The sequence below is a fragment of the Astatotilapia calliptera genome, chromosome 6 (assembly GCF_900246225.1).
Source record: "Astatotilapia calliptera chromosome 6, fAstCal1.2, whole genome shotgun sequence".
Taxonomy (NCBI): domain Eukaryota; kingdom Metazoa; phylum Chordata; class Actinopteri; order Cichliformes; family Cichlidae; genus Astatotilapia; species Astatotilapia calliptera.
Window position 1 is genome coordinate 22,128,051 of NC_039307.1, and position 25,416 is coordinate 22,153,466.

Below are 25,416 nucleotides of genomic sequence, written 5' to 3' on the forward strand. Positions count from 1 at the left end.
TCTCTAGGGGCCACTGTATATAACTGATACCTTTCTATTCAGCATTTCACACGCCCATTTTCACAAACTTACGACCTGCACCCCAAAAGCTCCATACTGGAAACAACAAGTTACTTGCCATGCCATTGTTTCCAAGCCAGTAACAAGATTGTTAGCAGTGACGTGCTTGATCTGAATTGGGGTATTTTTAGTTTCAAATTGTATTATTTAGATTTGAATATGTCAGTGGTATTGGTCTCCAACTGATGCTCTTCACCTGTTCAGTGTTGTAGTTTTTTGTTTTTTTTTTGGGGGGGGGGCGTTCAGTGTACTGCATTGCAGGCAGCAGCTAGTAACTGGACTGGAGACTGTAAAGTGTATACTTTAAACTGGCGTCTGCTTTTGCCAGCTTCACTTAGCCTCTTTCCTTTCTCCCAACCAGACTGCAGTGAGCTGTGATGTGAATACCATTTTCGAGTTATCAGACTGACCTCGTCTTGTATGTTGTAAATGCCCTCTAAAAGAGTCATCCAGCTAGCCGTAGGGCCTGGTTTCATAAAATTATGTATGACTAACACACCAAGTCATTTTAGATGTTTTTATTATTATTATTGCTTTTTGCTTTATTTCATGCCTTGGAAACTTCAATGCTGACTCTAACCATAACCTCCTCATGTGCCATTTGAAGTACCAAAATGAAACCTGAAAAGATTAAGTTGCATTGACATGGCATCCAAAATAAGTTTGAAATGGCATGGAGCTTGAGGGTTCTGCGCAGTATCTTTGCTGTTCCCAGTACTGCGCTCTTCTGGACAGAGATCTCGGATGTTGTTTCTGGGATCTGCTGGAGTCACTCGCCCAGTTTGGGCACACTTCCCTGAGCACTCCAATCTCTCTCAGCCCTTGGTATTTCTCAAGGATGAAAGAACAATTAGTATTGCTACATCTATCAGTACGGCCATCTTCCTCTGCTTGCCCACCGTGTTATGTCTGGCTGGTTAGCCATCACCAGTTTGCCCATCTGTGTCTGGAATCTTAGCTCGGCCTTTCTTGACCACCCTATGGGGCGAATCCTATTTTGACCTTGGGACTTCCAGGTTGCATTCAACACAGATGTTCCTGCATGCTATGCCAGCTACTTGGTTACGGTGTTCCATGTATGCCCTACCTGCTAACATTTTGCAGCCTGCTGTTTTGGGCTGGATTGTCTCATGGGCAACTTTGCTTCTTATGCTTAGAGTTTTACATCTACATTTCCTTCACTGGCCATCTTTAGTCACTATGTTTCCTAAAAAGGATTCTACAAAAGCAACTAAACTTTTTAATTTTACTCCATATCAGCTTAATGATCAGTCATGTCTGCTGGCATGGTTAAATATAAACAGATTCTCTAATGTCCCTGCTCCAGATGGTACCTATAAATAACTGTTGCCATATTAGAGCCAAATTCCATTGATATTGTAGGGTGCCTTGGCATTCAGTAAGGAATAACTGCCACAGATCCTTCTTGGAGTTGTACCAGTTCAATCAGGGCTTTGAGAGAAAAAACATGAGAGAGGGGGAATTTTAGAGTTATCACTTGGTCAACAACATATCAATCACTCAAAGCAAAATGCTATATTCTCTTTTGTATTTGATGACCCCAATTTACCTCTGTCACCTCTTGTCCCTGCTGACTCAAACCAGGCTAAAAGAAAGCCATGTTTTTCTATTTTTTATTTTGTCCATCAGCACTATTCTATTGCTTGTGGGCGGAGGAGGAGGGGGCACTGTTTACGCCTCTTCCATCTTGATATTCTATCCAGCACAGCAGGTTTGGAAGCACTACAGTGAGCACATTAGCGTGTGGTGCTGAAGAAACCACATGGTATCTCGTCTTTGCTGACAGACACAGAGAGCAGAGGAATACATGTTGGCCTATTTTTTCTGGACACCTATCATCAAGAAGCTTTTTGTTAAATTATGAAAAATGTACAATACATTGCTCCATCTCTCAGTTGTAAAATTTTAACAGCACTCATTCCTTCTACAAAGACCAAAGCAACGAGGTGGGTTGGTCTGAAGATAGCATTTCTGTAGTTATGGCTGCCTGTTTTGACAAGCCAGCTGCGTTGTAGAAAATCAATTTTTTGTCAGGTTGTGTGTGTGTGTGTGTGTGTGTGTGTGTGTGTGTGTGTGTGTGTGTGTGTGTGTGTGTGTGTGTGTGTGTGTGTGTGTGTGTGTGTAGGGCTATGTTCCCTTTCCTTTTTTGTGTAAAAATGTAAGAGCCAATGGCTAAATAGGAAATAGCACTGCCCATTCTAGTAATACATGGTAACATACTAAACATAAGCAGAACAAAAAATAAATTATTTAATTTAAAAACTGCAGGAACCACTTAAATAAAAGACAAGCCATATAGCACTTGTAAAGGGAAAGGAGGTAGCCATCACGATGATTCAAGTGTACATACTAATAAATATATATGTGCCAAACACAAGCCCAGTTTCAAAACTGTTACTATTTTTATGGAAGTGATTGAGCAAAAACTTCTGGGAAAGCTACACACTTTTTTTTCCAGGATGTCTAAAGCCACCACATACTTCGTTTTTTCAAGGGATTTCAAATCTGCCAAGATCCGATAGTTCATGAAGTGACTCAGAACTAAATGCAACCCACACAATCAGAATACCAATTGTCTACTTTATTCAAGGGCTTAAAAATCTATTGCAATTAATGAACAGAAACGTGTGGTGCCTTTTCCCAGCATGGCATGAAACATTAATCAGTTCATGTAAACTGAGTACTGCAAACTGACAATAACAAATCAATTTGCCATTTTAAATCAGCTCATCACTATCAGCCTGTTTGAGATAGCCTACAGTGGTCTCTCTGTGTTTTTACTAATGATCAAGATCTTGAAAATATGCATTTTTAGTGTCTTATTTCAATGTTTTTTTGTTGGAGGGGTTTTTTTTTCTGTGCTTGTTTGGGTTTTTGTTTTTTTGGAGGGGGGAGGGGCACAAAATAGATATTAGGTAAGTAGTATATTATGGTCATAGTTAGAAAGAAAAACATTCAAACAATTACACTTCAGTTACCAACAAGTGCAGGTGTATCATTAGGTAAGGATTTGAAGTAGTAGCAGCATTTTTTGGTAGCTTGTATAGGTTAGGTGGTAATGGTGAATTTGCTATTGTAATTACATATTTCTTTACAGTTAAAAGTTCTAATGACTATTTGTTCTCTTTTCTCTGTGCTGTGGAGTTGTGTGTAAAGTTACAGCTGTGTGCAACAATTGTAACTTTAAAATAATATGTTTTAACCTCGCCAGTTATAAATCTTAAGAAAAAAAACTATTAAAATAAAAAAACTATAAAGAAAATATAGAAGAACAGTTGTTCGTGGGAAAAGAAATAAAAGAAAACAATTCAAACAAAAGACCAATACATAAAGTTAGCTAGAACGAGCGGATTTAACAGATGCTGATTTTGCCTGCCAAAATCCCTGGTTATATTTATCAAACAAAGACTATATGCTTTGCTTGGTTAACCTTAGTATCAAATGTTGATAATCTGTGAAATGGATTCAAGGCTTATGGTTGTTCACACGAGCTCTGCGATGCACTGATATGGTTGTGTTTTAGTTGAGTGTGCTCTCATTGCTGCCTGTCTCTTTTCAGATAGTGTAAACATTTTCCAAATCTCTCCAAGTACAGCTTTTCAAAGAGGGTACTCTACCATGCTATAGAACCTTCTGGGCTTTAAATACATGTCACTAAAATGACTTAACTGAGGGGTGGTTTGGAGGGAGGGTGAAGGAGGGGGATGTCTGTGGCTGATGTGGTGCGCATTCATAAATACACCTAATGGCTTGTTTTATGAAAAGCAGCGATTCATCCTTCTTTTTTCTGTTGTTTTCTTGAGACTGATTGGTTTTGAAAGATTGAGACGATAATGCTGTGAGATACAAATAAGGAGGCTGCGAAAAATCTCATTTGAAAAAGCAAGGAGAAGCGTAGCCTTGTAAACAAAATTCTATTTCACATTGTTAAAAGGTAATTTGTCTCCATTGTGCCTGGCAGAGCCTTCATAAATAAAACAGGAGTGCACACTGCAGGTGAGCACTCCTCATCTTTAGTTTTTTCTCCACTTTTTGTTTTGTTTGCTCCAATGTCCACATTTAAATTACAGATAAAGTAAAATAGATAAGAAGGAACAGAATAAATATGGGTAGCTCAAGCAGCTGTGCTATATGTTGACATTTTGCATGTGAGTAATTTGTGTTGTAATTTTTTCTGTTCAGTGAAATACTTTGTGACACTTTTAAAATAAAGGACAATGTTTCAAAGTCATTTGATGTAGGAAACAGCATTATAGGCAAATTAATGGCTAAAAGTAAAAACAATAAAAAAAAGCCACTTAGACACTTTACCTAAACAGCCAAGATAAAAAAGAAAAGGCAACCCAGAGCACTTTCCTACAACATCTACATTTAAGTACAAGAGTGTCATACTACAGCAAAAAATAGATTTATTAAATAACACCCCAAATGTTGATTCTGTGCATTTGGACGTAGCGTTTTCAGTGGGGGAAACGTTTCATCACTCATCCAAGTGACTTCTTCAGCCTCGTCTGACTGCAAGTTTCTCCAATCTTATGAACAGTACATTTGCATAATGACTGAAACCAGCCCACTGAAGGAACAATGAACAATGGGCTGGCAGGTCATTTCCTTGACCATTAATATGCAAATTCTCATGACCATTGATCAACAACCACTGATCAAAGCCCACTGATCAATGGCCATGAGTATCATTGAAGGCCCTGAAGGCTTCGCTCCCCCGTCTCGTTAGCCCTAATCTCTCCCAGCTGTGTCTCCCTCCTGTGTATATTAACCCTGTGTTTTCCTGTGCTCAGTGTCGCGTCGTACCATCAGATTATGCCTGTGTGGTTCTGTTCTCAGTATTCAGTGTTCACTTCATGTTTTGTTTTTGTGCCAGCAATAAAGCTGAGGTTTTGAGTTGTATTCAGTGTCCGAGTCTCGTATTTGGATCCTCCTCTCCATCCGCCTGCACACAGAGCCCTGACAGATCCAGGAGAGAAGGACAACCGCTGACTAAACGAAAACCCGTAATGATCCCATATGTGTCAGGAGTATCGAAACAGTTGAGACACACTTATTCTAAACACTGTGTCTCTGTGGCTTTTCAAGCCCAAAACAAGCTACGCCAAAAATTGGTCCACCTCGAGCATCAGGTCCCCCGACACAGAGTAACATAGTGTACGCTGATTGCCAGGATTTATACATCAGGGAAACAAAATAACCTCTAGCGAAGCGGATGTCACAACACAGACGAGCCACCTCGTCAGGCCAGGACTCTGCAGTCTATACATCCTGGACTGGGAGGAACGCTGGTTTGAGCGCAGAGTCAAGGAGGCCATTTACGTGAAAAGGGAAAGACCATCTCTGAACCGATGAGGGGGCCTAAGGGTACATTTGTCACCATCTTACAATGCTGTGATTGCAGCCATTCCCCAACTCACTGCGAATGGTACTCATGGCCATTGATCAGTGGTTGTTAATCAATGGTTATAAGAATTTGCATATTAATGGTCAAGGAAATGACCTCCCAGCCCATCGTTCCTTCAGTGGAGCTAGTTTCATTGTGTAAATGTACTGTTTATAAGATTGGGGAAACCTTCAGTCAGCTGAGACTGAAGAAGTCACTTTGATTAGTGACGAAACGTTTCTCCCACTGAAAACGGATCGTCCAGATGAATAGAATCAACATTTGGGGAGCTACTTACCTGGATGATTGAGCATGCATCAAGACATTATTGATTAACACTTTTCAAATATAAAATAGCAATTTTCCCTTTGCAAAGTACTGTTGTTTGTGATGGTCTTGGACCAAACAAGGCCGTCACTTTCAGACTAAGAGAAAATAAATAGTAAGACTAATTTTCTGGGTTTTAGAATAACTAGGCCTTGACAAGACTGTAATTCATTTTGGATAAAAAAAAAATTGCGTTTGCCTGTCTGATAAAACTTATTTTTGGGGGAATTGAAACATAATATACCAACTACACCAAAACCCTACCCTGAAAAAATATCTTGCGTCATAAAATAAATCCTAACATCTTTTGTGCTCTACAAACAAAAGGAGATGTTACTTCAATAATGCCTGAATAGACCTGGTATAGCCAATAAATGGGTAAACTCTCCTCCACAACTGTTAACAAATGGCTTAATAATTTGAATTTAGCCACTCAAAATGCCTAAATGTTACTTTTTTAAATGTTTAAAATAAATTGTTTTCTATTGCTGCACATATAATCTTCTGATTCATCTCTCTTTGTGAAGAGAACTAAATGTTTCTTATTTTTGAGATGAAGTATGAGTTTTAACTTGTTGTTTTACATGAGCATTTCTAGATGAAGTAAACGCCTAAAATTCCCCCAAAAAAGAAATTACATTTTACACATCTGACAGTCTGACAAGCATCTCAAACAAACAAAATACTTTGCAAACACTGATAGCACTAAATGGTAATCACCCACACACCTCAGAGACACTGGAAGAGACGAACAAAGCTGGTGAAAGGGAGCTGGACTTATGCCAGCAAACATACCTTCAAGGAGGAACATCTCACATAATAAGAGCTCGTGTTCTTCAGTTTCTTGAAAACAAAATCTGAATCTGTATTTTAGAGCAACATAAAAAATATAAAGAAGCAGGAGGCATGTTCCACTTACATCCGAGCTGTTTAAAGCACGTTTTTTATATTCACATGGCCTTTTTTTTGCCAAACCACTAACCAAATGTTAAGTATCAATATTTCATTATTCAAATATTCATGTCATATATGATACATTTTTGTTTAAATTGGAAAGAAGGGATCTTGAAACTGCAAGATACTAAGCGTTCTCTAGCATATCGAGACAATCACTCCACACCGTTACATATTCCATATGTACGGGGTACGACCCCGATTGGTCGTGGCGTGTGGATATTTCTTTAAGACACTCCGGCACGCCCGGCTACGCCACACAGCTTAAAACAGCTGTGCGGACGTGACACCGGTTATAGTTTGATCTCCACTTGTGTTGTGTATGTGTGTGCGTGTGTGAGTGCCTTGAGAGTGCTGTATGAATGTGCGTCCATCAGGAGCGTGTTTCAGCATCCTCCGTGGGCGCTGCCTCTCCCCTGGTAGCCCCGGTATTCCCCCTGTATGCCCTGGTGTTCCCCGGTATTCCCCTGGTATCCCTTAGCTTTGTTCCCCCTAGCTGGCCCTTGCTTCCCCTTGGTTGGTCCCCCTTCCCCGGCATATCGCCTCGAAAAAAAACAGGCTTATGCGCTGGTCGGACCACGCTGTGCGGACCACGCTGAGCGGCTGCCGGCTAGCGAGTAGCTCGGCTGCAGTGAGGAAACACAGCAGGGACACGGCTTCAGCGTTCAAGCATACGCTGTCGCCTGGGCACTGTGGAGGTCCGCTGCTATGTGTGTTAACACAGAGGGGACACCGATTCAGCGTTCCAAGCGTTCGCTCTTGGCCTGCTTAACACTGTGGGGAATAAACCGTGGGGAATTATGCTACGGTTCGTGCCAGCTAATCGTTAGCCGGTCTACGAGTAGCATTCCAGCCGGTTAGCCTGTCTGGTGTGTCGCCCGCAGCTCGCGGGTTAACGCGGCCAGCAGGGCTCCGCTCGTAGCTCGGCTACATTGGGGAAATGTGTCAGAGTTCCAAGCATATGCTTTTACCTGTCAGCACTGTTACGCAGGGGCTAATAAACAGTGAAAGGTGAAAGAATTCAGGTTGCGGCTAGCACCGGCTACCTGTTAGCACTTCCTGGTTAGCGTGTGGCCCCGGCCCCTTGCTTGGTAGCAGAAGTATGGCAGCCCACATGTCCCAAACATGTCTGTGTATGACATTTTTGCCTTTTTACGATAGGCACGAGCAGTGTGGCTGTGCCTGGGTGAAAAAGGGCAAATATATAACTAACATGAAAGCAGCCTAGAAATTGCTGTGCTGGCTGAAGTAGCTGATGCTTGCATGCACTGCTTGTTGCCAGCACGAACTAGGCAGATTGTGCTTGGTTTTTGAAAGCATTAAATGGCCCGCCCCTCTCCGTTCTCCTGCCTCCAAAAATGAGAGAGCACGCTCCTATGGGGAACATGGCTGCCACTGCTGTGACTCCAGTTAGGCAGGCCATGGGCTGGGTCCTCTCCCACACCTGTTGCTGATTTACTGCTGGCCCCTCCCACAGCGTCCCTCTCATGGCTCCGCCTCTGTGAGGCCTGGGCTTGTGGAGGTTGACTGTCGGGTGGCGGATGTCGAAGAAGCTTCCATCCTCTCCTCTGGTGTTGCCAACCTGTCCCTGGTCTGCCCCCTGCTGGTCCCTGGGTACAGTGTTCGGCGAGATGGGTCCCCTCAGCTCTTGATTGGAGCATGCCGGGTGGACCTCAAGGTTGTTGCTATCACGCAGCCTCGGCGCCTACTGCCTAAGGTGCCACTGCTGCCTGGTTGGCCTGGTTGCAGGCCGTGTGTGCCCCGCCTCCTGGCGTTTATGTTCCCCTGCCCGTAGTTGGATGATGCCGTGCATGGCGGGAGTAGTTGCCTTTGCCCCCCCTCCAGTCCCTGGTTGCCCCTTCAGGCCCTCCCTGGGCAGGGCGGCGTACCCTACAGGGATGTGAGGGTTACTTATGCTCTGCTGGTGGCCATTTTGTCGCTCCCTCTATGGGATGGAGCTTAACATGACAGCTGCAGAAGGGCTGGGCAAGGGGGTCCGCCCCAAACCTGTGCCTCTCAGGCTATATGAGGATGATGGCTGCAGCGTTCCCTCCTATGGCCTGGGCCGGTGGAGGTTGGTTATCGTGAGGTGGATGTTGAAGAAGCTTCTGTCCCCTCCGGCTGCCACTGGAGTTGGGTCCGGACGGGTGTACCCATGTTTGGCTTCCCTGGTACTGGGGCCCTCCCACATCATTCCCTCCCATGGCCTGGGCTGGTGGAGGTTGGTTATCGTGAGGTGGATGTTGAAGAAGCTTCTGTCCCCTCCGGCTGCCACTGGAGTTGGGTCCGGACGGGTGTACCCATGTTTGGCTTCCCTGGTACTGGGGCCCTCCCACATCATTCCCTCCCATGGCCCCGCCTCTGTTAGGCCTGGGCTGGTGGGGGTTGATTATTGTGAGGTGGATGTTGAAGAAGCTTCCATCCCCTCTGGCTACCACTGGAGTGGGGCCAGACGGGTGGACCCATGTGTGGGTCGCCTGATTCTGGGCCCTCCCACAGCGTTCCCTCCCATGGGTCCGCCTTCTTGAGGCCTGGGCTGGTGGAGGTTTGATTGTCAGAAGGTTGATGCTTATGTCGCTTGGCGCCGGTCAGCCGACCAGGGTTACCTGATGGAACTGTCTGTCTACTCGCTATGAGGCCGTGTTCAGTTGAGGCAGGGAGGACTCTGCGCCTAGGCTCAGCTGTCCTCCTTCCTCGTGACATCCTTTGAGTTGGGCCTAGTGGCCAGCACTGCTGCAGGCTGTGTTCCCCTGGCCTGTTGCCCATGCTTCGCCGGCTTCATACGCCAGTCAGACCTTGCGGTTGACAGTTCTCCGGCCTGCGGCACTGGCTCACTGTCTGGCCCAAATGCTGCGGGTCCACGTGGCCGGAGGGGCCCGCTCAGTGAGCTGCCACTCCCGGCGAGTCACGTCCCTGGCTGCACAGCAGCTTCGGGCTGTCTCCCCCTGACGTGTTGCCCGCATTCGCCTGCTTACACGCCAGTTGGGCCTCGCTGCGGCGACTGAGCGTTCTCCAGTTTGTTTGTTTTTTAGCTGGGTTCTCTCTGGCATATCAGCTGCTGCAGCTCCTGGCTGTGTTCCCCTGGCGTATTTCCCGCGCTTTGAGCCACCAGCACCTCCCCTATCATGGATGGTGCAGGTCAGCTGCTCTACTCCTGGGACAGGCCCTGGGCCTCGTCCTCCCTGGGCTAATCCACTGAGTGGCCGAGATGCTTCGACAGGCTCTTTCTCCCTGGCACTGTGTCACTGCCTAGTGCCAGGCAAGTCTCTGTTGTGGCTTCACTTCTCCAGCTGGCGGCTCCGCCTTCCCTTCTGGGGTCATCCGCATATCGTGGGCTTCTGTCACAGCAATAGCCAGCAGCTGTGCTCGAGTGGCTTGGTAGGCTGTGTTGCCCTGGCGTTTTGCCCGCGTTCGCTGGCGTACACGCCAGTCGCACCTCGCTGCGGCGAGTGGCATTCTCCAGCCTAGTGTAGCCATTTCTGTCTGGCGTGTTGCCCACAGTGTGCGGTTCACACGGCCAGCAGGGCTCCTGTTGTTGATCGAGTGGGGTGGCTTCTCGGCTCTGACCGCAGCTTAAGCGGCCGCCGCTGCTGCTCCTGTTGCTGCTGCTGCCCGCTGCCCACCTTTGTTTCACGGACTTAGATGGCCAGCACGGGGACTTTGTGTCTGACCTCGAATGTCTCATTGCAAGTTCACTCTTGAGGCTCCTCTGTCTACAGACAAGCACGTGGTGACGGTGCTGGGGGTGGACCTTCGGATCATCGCCTTGCTCAGCCCTCCACTTACGCAGGCTAGGCCTCTCCACCGTCATGCCGCTCGGAGACGCTTTCCGATCAAACTATAACCGGTGTCATGTCCGCACAGCTGTTTTATACGTAAACTGTGGGGTGTAGCTGGGCGTGCCGGAGTGTCTTAAAGAAATATCCACATGCCACGACCTATCGGGGTCGTACCCCGTACATATGGAATACGTAACGGTGTGGAGAGATAGTTTCTCACTAAGAGAACCAAGGTTACACCATAACCGACCAGTTTTGCCCAATTGGAAAAATTCCAATGGATTCTACATAAGCCATACATTTAAATATGTAAGTACCTCAGTACCAAGTACTTAGGCAGATATAGAATGCCAGGAGCAAAACCCAACTACTCCTTTTCAACAAAAATGTACACATCTTCACACAGAGCACAGACACGTGTAGAAAGACCAAGAACAAAAAACACCACTCAAGTCCTTCAACGACATCCATACTTTATGTCAGTCTGCCCCAGGGCAGCTGTGGCTACAACTGTAGCTTGCCTCCACCAGTGTGTGAATGTGAGAGTGAATGAATAATGGAATTGTAAAGCGCTTTGGGTGCCTTGAAAAGCGCTATATAAATCCAATCCATTATTATTATAAACAGTATTGCAATATTTAGGAGATATGGCCAATTATTGCAAATCTAGAATAGCAACACCCAGCAGCAACAAATTGATCTGCAGGTACCAGTTGGGTGTTCTGTTGTTCCGTCTTACTCACATATATTTGAAAAAAAAAATGCATGTAGTTGTGACAACCAGCTTACTTGTATGCAGTACCATACCATTACTGGTCAAATTACCAGTAACATTTCGGACAAATGGCACAACAAAAATAAAGAGAAAATTCTTCTAACCTTAAGTTCAGTTGACAATATAAAACAGCTACTAAAAGACTGGTTAATTTAAATTAAAATGCTTTTAATTACAGTGTTTACGTGCTTTTAGTTGTTTATCAGTTGGTGTCAAGGCTCTGTGTGCGGGCAGGCAGAGATGAGGATCCAAATGCAGGACTCGGAAAATGGAATGTAACTCAAAAAACCTCAGCTTTATTGCTGGCAGGAAAACAAACAAAGTGAGGACGGAACACTGAGACCAAGAACACACAGGCATAAACTGATGGTACGACGCGACACTGAGCATGGGAAAACACAGGGCTTATATACACAGGGTAGTAACGGGGAAATCGGCAACAGGAGGGAGACACAGCTGGGAGAGATCAGGGCTAACGAGACAGGGGGAACAAAGCTGCACATACTAACATCAGACAGGAACAAGAACCTTCAAAGTAAAACAGGAAACAAAACACACTTTACTAAGACACAGACTAGACAGAGACAGACTTGACACTGACCAAAGGCTACTAAATGATAATCATAATCACAACAGTATCAGATCATAAATCATAATATAGAAAAACACCAAGATAACTGAAACACCAAGTACCAGAGAAACATAAAGGAAAATCCATGATGCAAAAGTACCAAAACATAATGAACTCAAAATACTGGGTCCAACGGACCCAGAACCGTGACAGTTGGAATATTTTAGCTTTTGCTCTACTATTTTAGATATATCATTGGTTGTAAAATGTTAAAGATTAATGTCAAAAATTATTCCTATTACCTTATATAATAAGAAGTGGTAAATTAGCTGTTGTCAGTACACAAGTTAGCATCATATAGAGTTAATTATAATGAATAGTTCTGTATTTCCATATAATGCCGAACATGAATATGATATTTACAGTACAGTCCATTCCAGTGCACTAACAAAGGAACATCCAGCCTTAAAATTACCATGAAAAAGTACTGAACACTACTTTTCCATGGTAATTGTAAGGCTCTCTGATATAAGATGAAGATTCTGAACTTACATGCTTCACAAATATAGCATGCACTTTATGAGCATTATTATTGGACTGCATTACATACTTGAAGCAGAGTGCATTAGTGTAGTTGCTCCATGGTTTTAGTGTTTGGTATCAGTGGAGTGTTGGCATTTTTAAAAGCGGGAGGTCAGTTTCAGCTCAGTTTACTGTAGTGATTGTAATTTGTCAGTCATTTAATAACAATCAACAATACAAAACCTAACAACTAAGAAGAAAGCTTGCTAGTGTTTGAAGACTGTCACATCAGATAAACACGGCATATAGCAACATCCAATCATTTGTAAAACAAATCATCCTAGCAAGATTAGCACTATCATTGCTCATATAAGTGATGAAGAGTGATGAAAAGCAACACATTTTGCTGTTACCTTTGTGACGGAGGTTTGTGTCTGGGTTTGAACTGGTAGAAACAAGATAAGAAACAGATAACAGAACTCTTGTTACTATTGGCTCCTGCCCTAATCAGTTCTGTTGCAGTTAGACAGCTGTATCTAGCAGAATCTTTCTATTAAAAATGTAGTACCAACATAAAGAAGCATGGTTCTGTTCGTAGTCACTTTTCTATTCACTGTAAACACAACAAAGGAAGAGAGGTCAGCAGTGAAGTGCTTCCAGCTACTCTGTTATTAGTCTTTAGAAAGGCTTCCAAGAGAGGCTGGCATTCAACCATGAGCTCCCGACCATTATTTCAATCCATTACTCTAAATCATTTGGTGATCCTTTATGCAACATTATTTCTGTTACATTAAGGCACAATGTGAAATACTGAAGTTCTCAAAGACAGTTTAGACCAAAGTATCAAATACAGACTTAAACATGCGTCAGGTTTGCTTCATTGCTTGGCAACATATGGCTAAATAATTGCATACATACATACAACTTAAAAAAAAAAAAAAAAAAAAAAGACATCCATCCAACATATATATATATATTTTTTTTTTTTGCCTTGTAATGAGTTGTTAAGAGAGGTACGAAAGAGATAACTTATACACTTGTCAGGTTACTTCTATCAAATTATCCACCATTTCACAAATATGCAAATATATGTATCAGGACACAGTTTTTACTTATTTCCCTTTTAAATAGAAAATTACAGTTTGGACCAAGGGATCTTGAGATCATTTAAATTGTTAATCTTGTGAAACTTTGGTTGGGTCAGCTAGGTTTGGGAGCCAGTGAGCTAATTAGTTTCACTTGAACTAACTGCGAAAGTGAAAATACTTACTGATGACTCATGAATATTAACTATCTGATAAGATATCATTTATTAGTAAAATTCAGTCTTTGTGCTTAATCTTTTGTATTAGCAACAGCTGAAAGCCAATGTACTGCAGCAGAATTAACCCAACATATTTTTGGTGGAGGGACAAATTAGAGCCCCAGAAAGAAACATGCCTAGGTTTTGACCCGGGGACCCTCTTACTGTGAAGTAACGGTTCTTAGCATTATGAGCGACTGCGATTTTTTTTCAGTGTTCATATACCTGTGGGTGTCTGCCATGGACCAAGCATGATTATTTCTCTCCATTGAAATCTCTAGGCATTCTTATAACACTCAAATTTTTCATGAGAGTCTAAAGATGCTATAGATTTCCACCCCCAGCACTCATAAGAATTCACATAAAAGATATAGGGAGGCATTGCACTACTTCTTTATAGTGGGAGAGCTGAAGAAATGGGCAAATGTGGTTATCTCCCCATAAGATTCAATCAGAAACACCAGAGCCTGCACAGCTCATCTCACCTTCATTTTACTCATGTGGAGTCAGTTAGAGATATTAGTCCTCTTGGCATACATTCAGAAAAAGCAGCAATCCCTGTGAAGAGGATATTATAATCAGATTGGCCAAAACATGCAGAAACATCGTGGCTGCGCATTAAATCCAAACCAGATAAATTTTGCTCCATTCTATCGTACACGTTTATGAGAAAATCTTCTTCTGTTACTACATATATTGCCTTTTCATATGATATAGTTGTAGCTGGGTTGCAGTTGCATCCTGTACAAACACAATAACAGAATTTTGTGATCATTTATCTCATCACTGATTAGATTCTCTTGTCTCAAAGCAAGACAAAAATAGATAGATAAATAAATAAATACATTTTTTCATAAAAGCTCATCTATGTCGGAACCCAGATTGTCAAAGATATGAATGTTAATAATGTAGCATTCCCCACTGCTCTTGTCACTGTTAATATTCATGGTTACAAATGCAGCCTTCAAAAGGACATTGTGTTTTATTAGATATTTGGATATGTTTGTGCTTAAAATATTTTGGGATCATAAAAACAACAATATTAATTACAAAGTGCTTCACACATGCTGTAAATATCACTTCACATTTATTTTAAATACTCCATGTAAATAGTGGACTTGCATTATTATATGTTTTTCATTTGCATTTTAACAGATGCTTTATGTTAAAATAAAAGGTATTTGCCCTGGAATAAAATTAAATTACCAAACAATACAGTTATGCACCACTGTACTACAATTAAAATAAAATTACACAACAGTATTGTTATTATTTTGGTCTCATTGTGTCATTCTATTTGAAAAATAAATTTATATATAACGTGATAAAATTTACATTCAATATAATTTAATATATGTTTAATGTTCTAATATGAAATGAAATGGTAGTAGCTTTATTTAAATGATAGACAGTGTGGTTGAATAACACGAATTATAGAATGATGGAATTTAGTTTTATAATTACGTCTCTTAAATAGAAAACGGCCGCTCCTTTAGAACCAAAACTAACAAACAAACAAACAAAAAAAAAAAAGAACATTTAGCAATTAAGCTAAAACCTAAACTAAGAATCATATTGAATCCTTCTGTTGCTGCAAACACCTCGAACAATTTGGCCACAGGAAATCTGTGTGACAATCCAGGCAAAAAGGGTCAGGTTAATAGTGAAACTACTACCCAGGAAAAGGGATGGTACCTGCAGCCTACTCAGGTTACACAGGTGGTCCAGCTCCTCCAGGATGGCACATCTGTGCATAAAATTGCAGCTACACTATGGAGGCACTCACTGAACCTGAAACTGAGGTTGCATTTGGCACTAGCTCAACAAAATTGGACAACAGAAGAACAGGAAAATGTTCTGTGGTTTGATGAATCTCAGCTGTACAGCAGCATGTAACATGTAATTTTGTAGGGGATATTTTCCTTACACACTTTTAACCAACTGAGCATCGTTTAAGCACCACAGCCTTCCTTTGCTGATGACATCCATCCATCCTTTATTACCACAGTGTACTAATGGTCTAATGGCTGCTTCCAACATGATAATGCATCATGTTATAAACCTGCACTTATGAACTTAAACACCATTATGAAACATCAAAATTGGCCACGCCGCCAAAGACCTCACTTTTAACAAAAACTCAAATCTACCATTACAAAGGTCTTTAGATTTGAATGCTGTCAACCTGGCTTTGTGACTCTGTAGGAGTTTTTAAAGTGTAATGCCCAAAGATAATGGAAAATGCTTTTCCCTTTTTTTCCCCATTGTTTTTTTTTTCAGCTCTGCAATATTGTTTGACACTTCACTAAGACAGTCTGAGGCCACAAAGTCTCCTTCAAGTGCAAATACTTCATTCCTCTGTCCTCTGATTTTCCATTGAGCAGTCAAACAATATTGCAAAGCTTTTAGAATTCAGTACATTGAACTGGTTGACACAAGACCGCCCACTGCAGCACAAACAGCTCTCCAGCCAAGAGCGCAGAAGTCATTAGAAATGCTGTGTATTATTCATGCACACACTCCCAGCATCTGCCCAAATACACATTTTCTGGGGAGTGTGTGGAAAACCCGTCTTGCGACATAGATACTTGACACAGAGCCTGATTTTAGTTAGCATTGAGACTTTATTTAACATTCACACTGAGGCTCACAGCATCATCTAGGAACACTTACTGTAGGATTAAATTATCATTCAGGGCTCTCTATGCACATTCACTTAACAGGATTTACATTGATAAAACAGCAGTGAGGGTGATAGATGACAAAACAAATTCCAAACAAACTCAAACCAACTTTAAGTAAATGTAATCCATTACTGTAAATTTTGTTCAAAGATCCTATTAACTCAGAAAGATTCACATGTACCTCCAGATAAAAAAAAACTGTAAAAAAAAAGGGAGACTGAAACTAGCAATCGAGCAATCACAGGCATAACAATAAAGCATATTATAGTTATAGTTGTGTAATGTAAATGTCAAGGTGATTACATTTTTTAACCTATTTAAGGTTCCAAACTTGATCCACGTCCATATTGAAAATGTAAAAATTGTTAACAACTAAATTTAAAATTGATGACCTCTTCATTCCCAGACTACACACTTGGGGTTTTTTCATATAACTTTATTTATGAACAAAACAGGACGGCAACATAAAAAAAAACGTATCCAGAACGAGAATATAAACTACTTTAAACACCGACAGGAAAACAATCATTGACACAAGGGAATATAGGAGTGAGTGTGGTGTGTATAATGTGTAAGGAACCTCCACGTAAGAGTTTTAACTCAGTGATTAAGCAAATCATAACAACAGACTAAACACTGTCAAGTGCTGGTCACCCATCCAAAGGAAAATAAATGAATAACCTGACTACTATAGAAACAAAAATTATAAAAGTCTAGCTTTAAAGGTTCTGTCTAACTAAAAGGACAAAGTTATCATTTTGAGAGCTCAGAATAAAAGTCAGACTATAGTTGTGAACGTAATTTCAAGAAGCAAACAAAAAAGATGTTTGCAGTTGGAAAAGAGTAGTGGGGGCATAAGAATGGAAACAGCAGGAACTAAAAAATAAATAAATAACAGTTTTAGAAGTTCTAACTTCAATGTGCTGATAGTCTAATAATATCCTTTGTCACTGGAAACCTGCAGCATCTTTTTTGGGTGTTATCAGCAATGCCACGTGTCTTCACTGCAGTACTCGTCTGTTGTGGTCCTGTTGGAATTGCATTTCTTTGCTATAACTGGTACAGACATCTCTTTGCATTTCTACTAAGAATGTATTCAAGTTGTAAGTTGTAGTTATGCAAATAGTTTTTATATACTATCTATGTTATACATATCAAAAATGCCACTACAAAAAAAGTTAAATAGCTAATGCAACTACATAATGACTATATTACTAATATGTAATATTTATTTAATATTAGATACATTTTGTTAAAGCTCATTTGTTACAACATTGTCAAGTCAGGCAGCTGTCAGTAGAGAAACAAAGAAGGTCTCATTCTCTAAGGTGATAAGTCACAAGCAGCGGACTGTTTACCCTGGCTTTGGAAGGATCATCCGGGTGAGTGGAGAGGATCTGGAAGCTAAAGGAAAAGAACTCTTTCTGTCAAGCATGTCTTGAAACATACACAAAGAGCACTGAATGCGAAGTTTCAAAGAAGAAAGGGTGGTCCCACGATGTGATACAAACTGGATAATACGCAATGAGTGGTGTCATTTTTTTTAAGTATGCGACAGTTATGTAAATGGCAAATCAGCTTTGCAGCTTTGTCTTTATGTAATATGGCACCTTGCAAGTACACAGTCTAGTTCTTCAATCAAGAACATCTGTCAAAGTCATCTAGAACAAAGAAAGTTTGATGCTCCAACTGACAGACCTGAGTGCAGAAAAAAAGGGGGAAAAAGCTGTTGCTGCACAGTGTCTGTCAGGTGTTGAAAGTCTCTGATGTCCCACTGATAGGGGACATGGTAGAGTGGTTTCAGGATTTTCCAGTTTCATTTGTTATTTTAAATAGAACAATGTGTACTTTAGGTTGTGGCTATCTTATGATTGACAAGTCACTGATGTGTGATGGACATTGTAGCAAACAAACATGGGTAAATTTTACTCTGCAGTGGTTGACTGTAGAAGAGGCAAGCCCAGAGGAGTTTACACAGTCTGGGATTACTGCTTCACCTCGTGTACCTGCACAGAGGCATACAGTAGTACATGCAGAATTAATGGGCAAAAGAAGAAATAATAAAAAACTTTGTCTGTAGAGCAACACCAAGACTGAGATTCTTTATGTAAACTCATGCATAATTATTTATTTATTTTACATTTTTTGCATTTGATGTTTAAAATAAATCTTTTATTTTTATCTTGGAATTAGTTGGTAGGAACTGTACTATTAAGATCAAGAAGAAATACATGCCATATGTGAAAGACATGAGTCTGACATTTGCATTTTCTCTTTAATATTAACAGAAGACTACCTTGTGTGCTTTACTTTCACTGAATGTTAAGTATGTTGTTGTATGCAACAACTGTCTATTTCACATCCCAGTAGTTTAGCTTTGCTTATAAAGTGATACCCTCAGGCTACATGTCCCACTTATTTTTGTAGAGAAGCTGTTGTTGACTTGGCTTTTTCATACACCATGTCGCCAGTGACACCTTCTTGGGCAATCAAGGCTTTTGGAAACATTTTGTCACAAAAGGGGGAAAAAAAGAAAGGGAAAGAAAAGAATAAAAGACAACACGAATTTAAAAAAAAAAAAAAGAGGACAACAAGAGATTTGCAAGCTGAGTTCAAATGCAATCAGCAAGGAAGAACTTGCTAGTATTTCAGACATGACATGCAGTTGTATTCTCTAAGTAGGCATGGGGCACAAAGTAAACCCCCTTTGTACTTTTTTTGTGTGCGTCCACTGGCTTTCGTACCTGTGTGTCACACAAATGTTGCACATTAGATTAGATCTTACCAGACATCAATCACAGGGGTGTAACTGAAAGCGGCAACAGTATTCTCCTCAGGATTAAGCTGCTTTTAAATTGGCTGCAGTGAACAAGATGAGCTGTGGACCAGAAACGTAAAGTAAGCCAGAGGATGAGGGAAACAAAGGGAGGAGGAGAAAGCAGTGGATAATGAGCTTTGTGAGAGGAAGGGGGAAAAAAATGTGATGCTGTGTTCAGCTTTAAGAATTATGGGCCTGGCTGTCTGAAATGAGAAGAACTTGAGGAAATTATTCACTGAGTGGTAATTAAATTCACTATGAAACTTTAAATCAGCTAAATAAATTGGTTTTCTCAATTAGCTTTCCTTGATTCTTCCTTAGAGCAGCTTCCAGGTTCTAGTTATGTGTTTATTTTACCCAATATTTGCAAGATGAAATGCGTTAAGACACTTTTATAAACTATTTTCTCAACTCATTGACTCTTTCTTGGAACACTGATTTGCCTAACAAATAATTTCATCAAATAATAGATAATGTCACTTTTCATTTTAATATATGTTCTAACCTAGGTGTTATTATTTTAATCCACACAATGTATAAAGGTGTTGACACCCCTTGTATATTGTTGCTATATTTATTTCTATATATTTTCCTTAAAACATATCAAACTCTTTACATTTAAACTAAAATGAAACAGCATTGCCAGAATTTGTCTACCCTAAAAGATGTAAATATTAAGTGGACAATAATCAGAATTGGCCATTCATTTTCACATATGTTCAATTATGAAAACAATCACAGCAGCACAAAAATCGCACGGATACTCATAGACACTTGCTAATATGAGTGGACGTTATTGGAGACAACATTTGCCAAAGTAAACTGTGAGAAGAAAACCACCAAATGCCTAAATCACATTTACCCAGCTGAACATGGATATTTTAAAACGCTAACAGCGGCAAAGCTAAAGCTATCCAGAGCTCAGAGCCAGCAACAAGCTAGCAGCCTCAGTATGAGCAAACAGCCAAAGCAGTTAAGAGAAATTATAAGAAATCAAGAAGAAATAAAAAAGAAAATCAATGTTCGATTATCTGGTGAATTTATAAACATACTTTAAAATGATATAAGTGACCGAAATTTGATTTATTATATTAATCTATTACACCTGATTTTCTTTGGTAACAAAAATTGTCAGTTAAAGGTGTTTGTTCAGCAATTCATTTTCAGTGAATTATTTGAACCTCTTTCCACTTAATTTTCAGTTGTTTAAGTGAGAGAAGTTTGCAAAAACTGTACATTTGAATCACGTCTTTTATTATGAAAATTTGAAAATGCAAAAAGCTGCATCGGCAGGTCCCAGTTAGAAAAAAACCCTGAAATTTGAATCGTCAAGAACATTGCAATCACTGCCTCGATGTCTGTTTCAAATATGAATTTTAAACTATCTTCAGTTTTCTTACAAATGTTGTCTCTTATACTTGTTATTGATTAGAAGTGTAATGTGTCTTGTGTTTCACCCCCTAAAGAGTAGAGGTGGGGGAAAAAATCGATACTGCGTAGTATCGCTATATTTTGTTTGCTAATAATGTATCGATACAGGGATAGCAGATATCGATATTTTGTTCCAAAAACTTCCAGTCCACCAGATGGTGCGGTTGAGCTTTTTCTCTAGTGAGGTCAGCAGAGGTTAGGTCAGCACATGGGAAAATAGATCAAACAAAGATGGAGGAAGAAAAAGAGATCAGGAAAGCGCCATCTGCGTTTAAATCAAATGTCTGGACGTACTTTGGATTTTTTAACAAGGATGGAACAAATGAGATGGATATGACACACGGGATTTGCAAGGTGTGTCATATGAAAATAAAGTACTCTGGGAATACTACGAACATGAGGGCCCATCTTACACGGCACCATCCAAAAATAGCATTAACCGCAGATGGGAAAGCTAGCTCTGAATCAGCTCCACTGAAAAATCAACCAACGCTGGACACTCTTAGCTTAGCAAAGCTATCTCCCAATTCAGAGCGAGCTAAGAAAATAACACAATCTATCACGTACTTCATCTGCAAAGACCTGCGTCCTTACAACATTGTGGAAAACGAGGGCTTTTCTTATATGATCAAGACGCTGGAACCCAGGTATGTGATACCATCACGACGTTTTTTCGCGGACACAGCCGTACCCAATCTCTACATAGATGTGAAGCGTAAAGTTGAGGAAAGTTTGAGCACAGCAGAAAGGGTTGCATTAACTTGCGACGCATGGACCTCGCGGGCTGTGGATTCATATGTGACTATAACAGCTCATTATCTCACAGCGGACTGGCAACTGCTGTCTTACATTCTCCAAACTCGAACATTACATGAAAGTCACACCGGAGCGAACATTGCAAATCTCCTGCAAAATGCAGCACAGGAATGGGGGATTGCCGACAAAAATCTGGTGGTTGTCACCGACAATGCTTCTAATATGACAATTGCCACTCAGCTAGCGGGATACCTGCATGTGAAGTGTTTCGCCCATACGCTCAATCTGGCATCACAACGAGCCTTAAACCTGCCTGCAGTAGCCAGGGTCTTGGGAAGAGTGCGGCGCATAACTGGGTTTTTCAATAGAAGCACAGTGGCAAACCACGCTCTGGAGCAAAAACAGAAAATGTTACAGCTCCCGACTCACAAGCTCAAGACCGACGTCTGCACGAGATGGAACAGTGCTTATGACATGCTCCAGCGTTTCCTTGAACAACAACCTGCGATTTTTGCAGCGCTGCTGTCTCCCGAAGTCAGAAAGAGTAGCACAGACATCTTTACTCTAAACGAGACGGATATTGGGAACACTGAAGAAATTGTCCGGGCCTTGAAGTCAATGCAAGTCGCGACTACTGTGATGTCTGAGGAAAAGAATCCTACTCTGTCTCTCGTAGCACCGCTGCTAGCACAGCTGTTGCACGACACCCAAGACAACATTGGTGACACAGCGCTGGTCAGAAACATCAAGCAAAGTATCAGTCAAGATCTTAAGAAGAGATATGCCAGCACAGTCGAGAGGAACACCCTCTACACAGCATCAGCTCTCGACCCACGCTTTAAAACCCTGCCGTTCCTGTCACTGGAGGAAAGACAGGAAACCTATGCCAGAGTGGTTGCTGAGGCTATAACCCTTCAGGTAAGCAAACATTCTGGTGTTATAATTTAAATAACTTACTTACAATATTAGTAGATCGGTGATATTTTTGTCATATTGGTAATATTCTATTTAACAATTAAATACATTAATTATAATTTGCTAACATATTACTGCATACTAAAAGATATGAAATATTTATTTTCTCCCTCTCTCTGTATGTGTGTGGGTTTTCTACAGGAAGAAAAGAGGCAGCAGCCCATCTGTGAGCCAGAAGCCCATGAACATCATGAGAAACCTGACGAGCCTGAACAAAATCCCAGACCCCCTCTCATACCAGCCAAGATGAGGAAGTCTTGTGGGTTAACAGACTTGCTTGGTCAGACTTATGGTGATGTTAGAGCCCCACCAAAATCATTATCTGCCACAGCTGAGGAGGAGGTGAAAAGATACCAGGAGGTCACGTCACTGGCACTCACAGAAGACCCACTAAGCTGGTGGAAATCCCATGAGGAAGTCTATCCTTTCCTGGCCACACTGGCAAAAAGATACCTTTGTATCCCAGGTACTAGTGTCTCGGCTGAAAGAGTCTTCTCAACCGCTGGAGACATCGTCACAGCAAAACGGAGCACTCTGACTTCAGAGCATGTTGATCAGCTCCTTTTTCTGAGCAAGAATGCTGACATTGCTTCACTGTCCAAATGTGTTTAACTTTTTAGGGCAGCAACAAACAGGACAGTTTACTTATTTTAATTTAAGAAATGTTTTCTTTTATTTAAATTTAAAACTTTTTTATTTAATGTAAAATTATATTTTGTTTTAAGCTATAATTGTACCAGATAGTTACGTTCAGTTAAGTTGGTTACTAGACTGTTATACAAACCGTTCACTTTGTCAGCAATAAAACTGACTGACATGAGAGAAAGACTGAGTGTGAGACTTTATTATTAGATCAAATGAATATTGATAAAGTTTACCTTTATGGACAAAATCTGCAGTAGAAAAAATATGTGATAAATCACAAAATATCGTATTGCAATACCCAGAATATTGCAAATATATATATATATATTAAAAAGAAATCGCAATAATATCGTATCGTGAGTTAAGTATTGTGATAATATCGTATCGTGGGGTGTATGGTGATTCCCACCTCTACTAAAGAGTCAAATGAATGTGCCACAAGAAGCATTTTTGGTAACCTTTGAGTATTTCTTACCAAAACAATGTATGCACATCTTTATTTTTGCATTCAGCAAACCTGAGAGCATTTTCCTCCCCTCAAATTACTTTTAGTTTTTTAAGTATTTACAATTGTCCATTGTTTATCTCCTGTCTTCTCCAGAGTTCTTAAGGTCTTTGAATACTAGCTGCCTGAGGTGGTGCTTCATATTTTCTGAGAGTTTCTCTTCTTTTTATGCGAGATCCTAACCATTACAGAGTAGAAGCTCTTACATGAAACCTAATGAAGACTCTAGAGAGGTTTTCCTCGGTCACATCATACTCTGGGTGAGCTCCTCTGTGCAGTTCGCCATCATATACCTAGTGTGCAGTTCCCTGTATCATCTTGAAGAACAATATGAAAAAGTTGTTTTCCATGCTTTTTACTCTACACTGCCAGGCTTGCATACAGGAAAGACTGAGATGGTGGATGCGGATGAAACAGACACTATTTTGTTGCATTGCATGACTGTGTTTTTTTCTGTATATTTTTTAGAGTTTGTCATAATGATTACTTTGTTACTGTTAGATGTACAAAATAGCAGCAACTGGCACTTTCAGAAAATCTGTGGTGATGAAACCACTATCCCAGGATTTCACCAAATGCTAAAAACAGAACTGATGTAATGTGAACAAGCTTAAGAGGAGTGTAATGAACTTTCACAGGAAACAAGCCCATTCACTGGTAATCTAATACTTTTATGGAATGGACATTTGGATTGCTGGGACATACAAATACAGTGCATCTGGAAAGTATTCACAAAGTTTCACTTGTTCCCCATTTTGTCAAGCTTCCAGCCTTATTAAAAAAATTGATTGAATTCATTTATGACATCAAAATTCTACACATGATACAAAAATATTTTCTTTAAATTCTTGCTATTTTTTTACACAATAAAAAACATTATAAAATATACATAAGTATTCATAGCCTGTGCTCAATACTTTGTTGAAACACCTTTTACTATTACAGCCTCAAGTCTCGAATATGATGCTGCAAGCTTGGAACTATTTTGGGGCAATTTCCCCCATTCTTTTTTGTAGAACCTCTTGACTTCCATTAGGTTGGATAGGGCACATTGGTGCAGAGTCGTTTTCAGATCTCTCCAGAGATATTCAGTCCACTCAGGAACATCACAGATTGGTCTTAAAACTACTCCTTTCACCCCAGTCTGGGATCTAGAAAGGTCTGGAGTAAGTTATCATCAAGTATGTCTTTGTACATTGCTGCATTCATCTGTCCCTCGACTCTGACTAGTATCCTAGTTCTGCTGCTGCCAAAAAAGATCCCCCGAGCATGATGCTGCCACCACCATGCTTCACTGTATAGGTGGTACTGGCCAGGTAATGAGCAGTGCCTTTTCTCCAGACATGACACTTTGCATTCAGGGCAAAGAGTTCAATCTTTCATTAGACCAGAGAATTTTGTTTGTAACGGTCTATGAGTCCTTCAGGTGCATTTTGGCAAACTCCAGATGGGCTGTCATGGGCTTCTTAATGAGGAGTGGCTTCAGTCTGGCCACTCTACTAAACAGGCCTGATTGGTGGAGTGCTGCAGAAATGGTTGTCTTTCTGGAACGTTCTGCTCTCTCCACAGGGCAATGCTGGAGCTCTGTCAGAATGAGCTTGGTCACCTCCCTCACTCAGGCCCTTTCACTCTATTCACATAGATTAGCTGGGCACCCAACTCTAGGAAGAGTCCTGGTGGTTCCAAATGTCTTACATTTAAAAATGATGGAAGCCACTGTGGTCATTGGGACCTGCAGTGTTGCAAACGTTTTTCTGTACCTTTCTGTAGATATTTGCCTCTATACAATCCTGTCTTGGAAGTCTGCAATTCCTTGGAACTTTTGGCTTGGATTGCTCTCTAACATGACCTGTAACTATGGGGCCTTATGTAGACTCATATGAACATCTGACAGATGATCA

General features: G+C 41.0%; 1 protein-coding gene across 1 annotated transcript; it reads left to right on the forward strand.

The window, feature by feature from the left end:
• Positions 1–21,030: 21,030 nt before the first annotated feature.
• Positions 21,031–25,111, forward strand: LOC113023425 (zinc finger BED domain-containing protein 1-like). The gene is made up of 3 exons (XM_026169422.1): positions 21,031–22,308; positions 22,507–22,806; positions 25,085–25,111. Exons 1-3 carry the CDS (start codon positions 21,031–21,033, stop codon positions 25,109–25,111), a joined length of 1,605 nt encoding a protein of 534 aa, XP_026025207.1.
• Positions 25,112–25,416: the final 305 nt, after the last annotated feature.

Excerpts from the sequence above, each read along its gene's own strand:
- LOC113023425 (XM_026169422.1), top strand. The coding sequence starts at position 21,031 with ATGAGGGCCCATCTTACACGGCACCATCCAAAAATAGCATTAACCGCA. Across the intron at positions 22,309-22,506 it reads CTGAGGCTATAACCCTTCAG|GAAGAAAAGAGGCAGCAGCC; the intron begins GTAAGCAAACAT and ends GGTTTTCTACAG. Across the intron at positions 22,807-25,084 it reads ATCCTTTCCTGGCCACACTG|GGCAATGCTGGAGCTCTGTC; the intron begins GCAAAAAGATAC and ends CTCTCTCCACAG.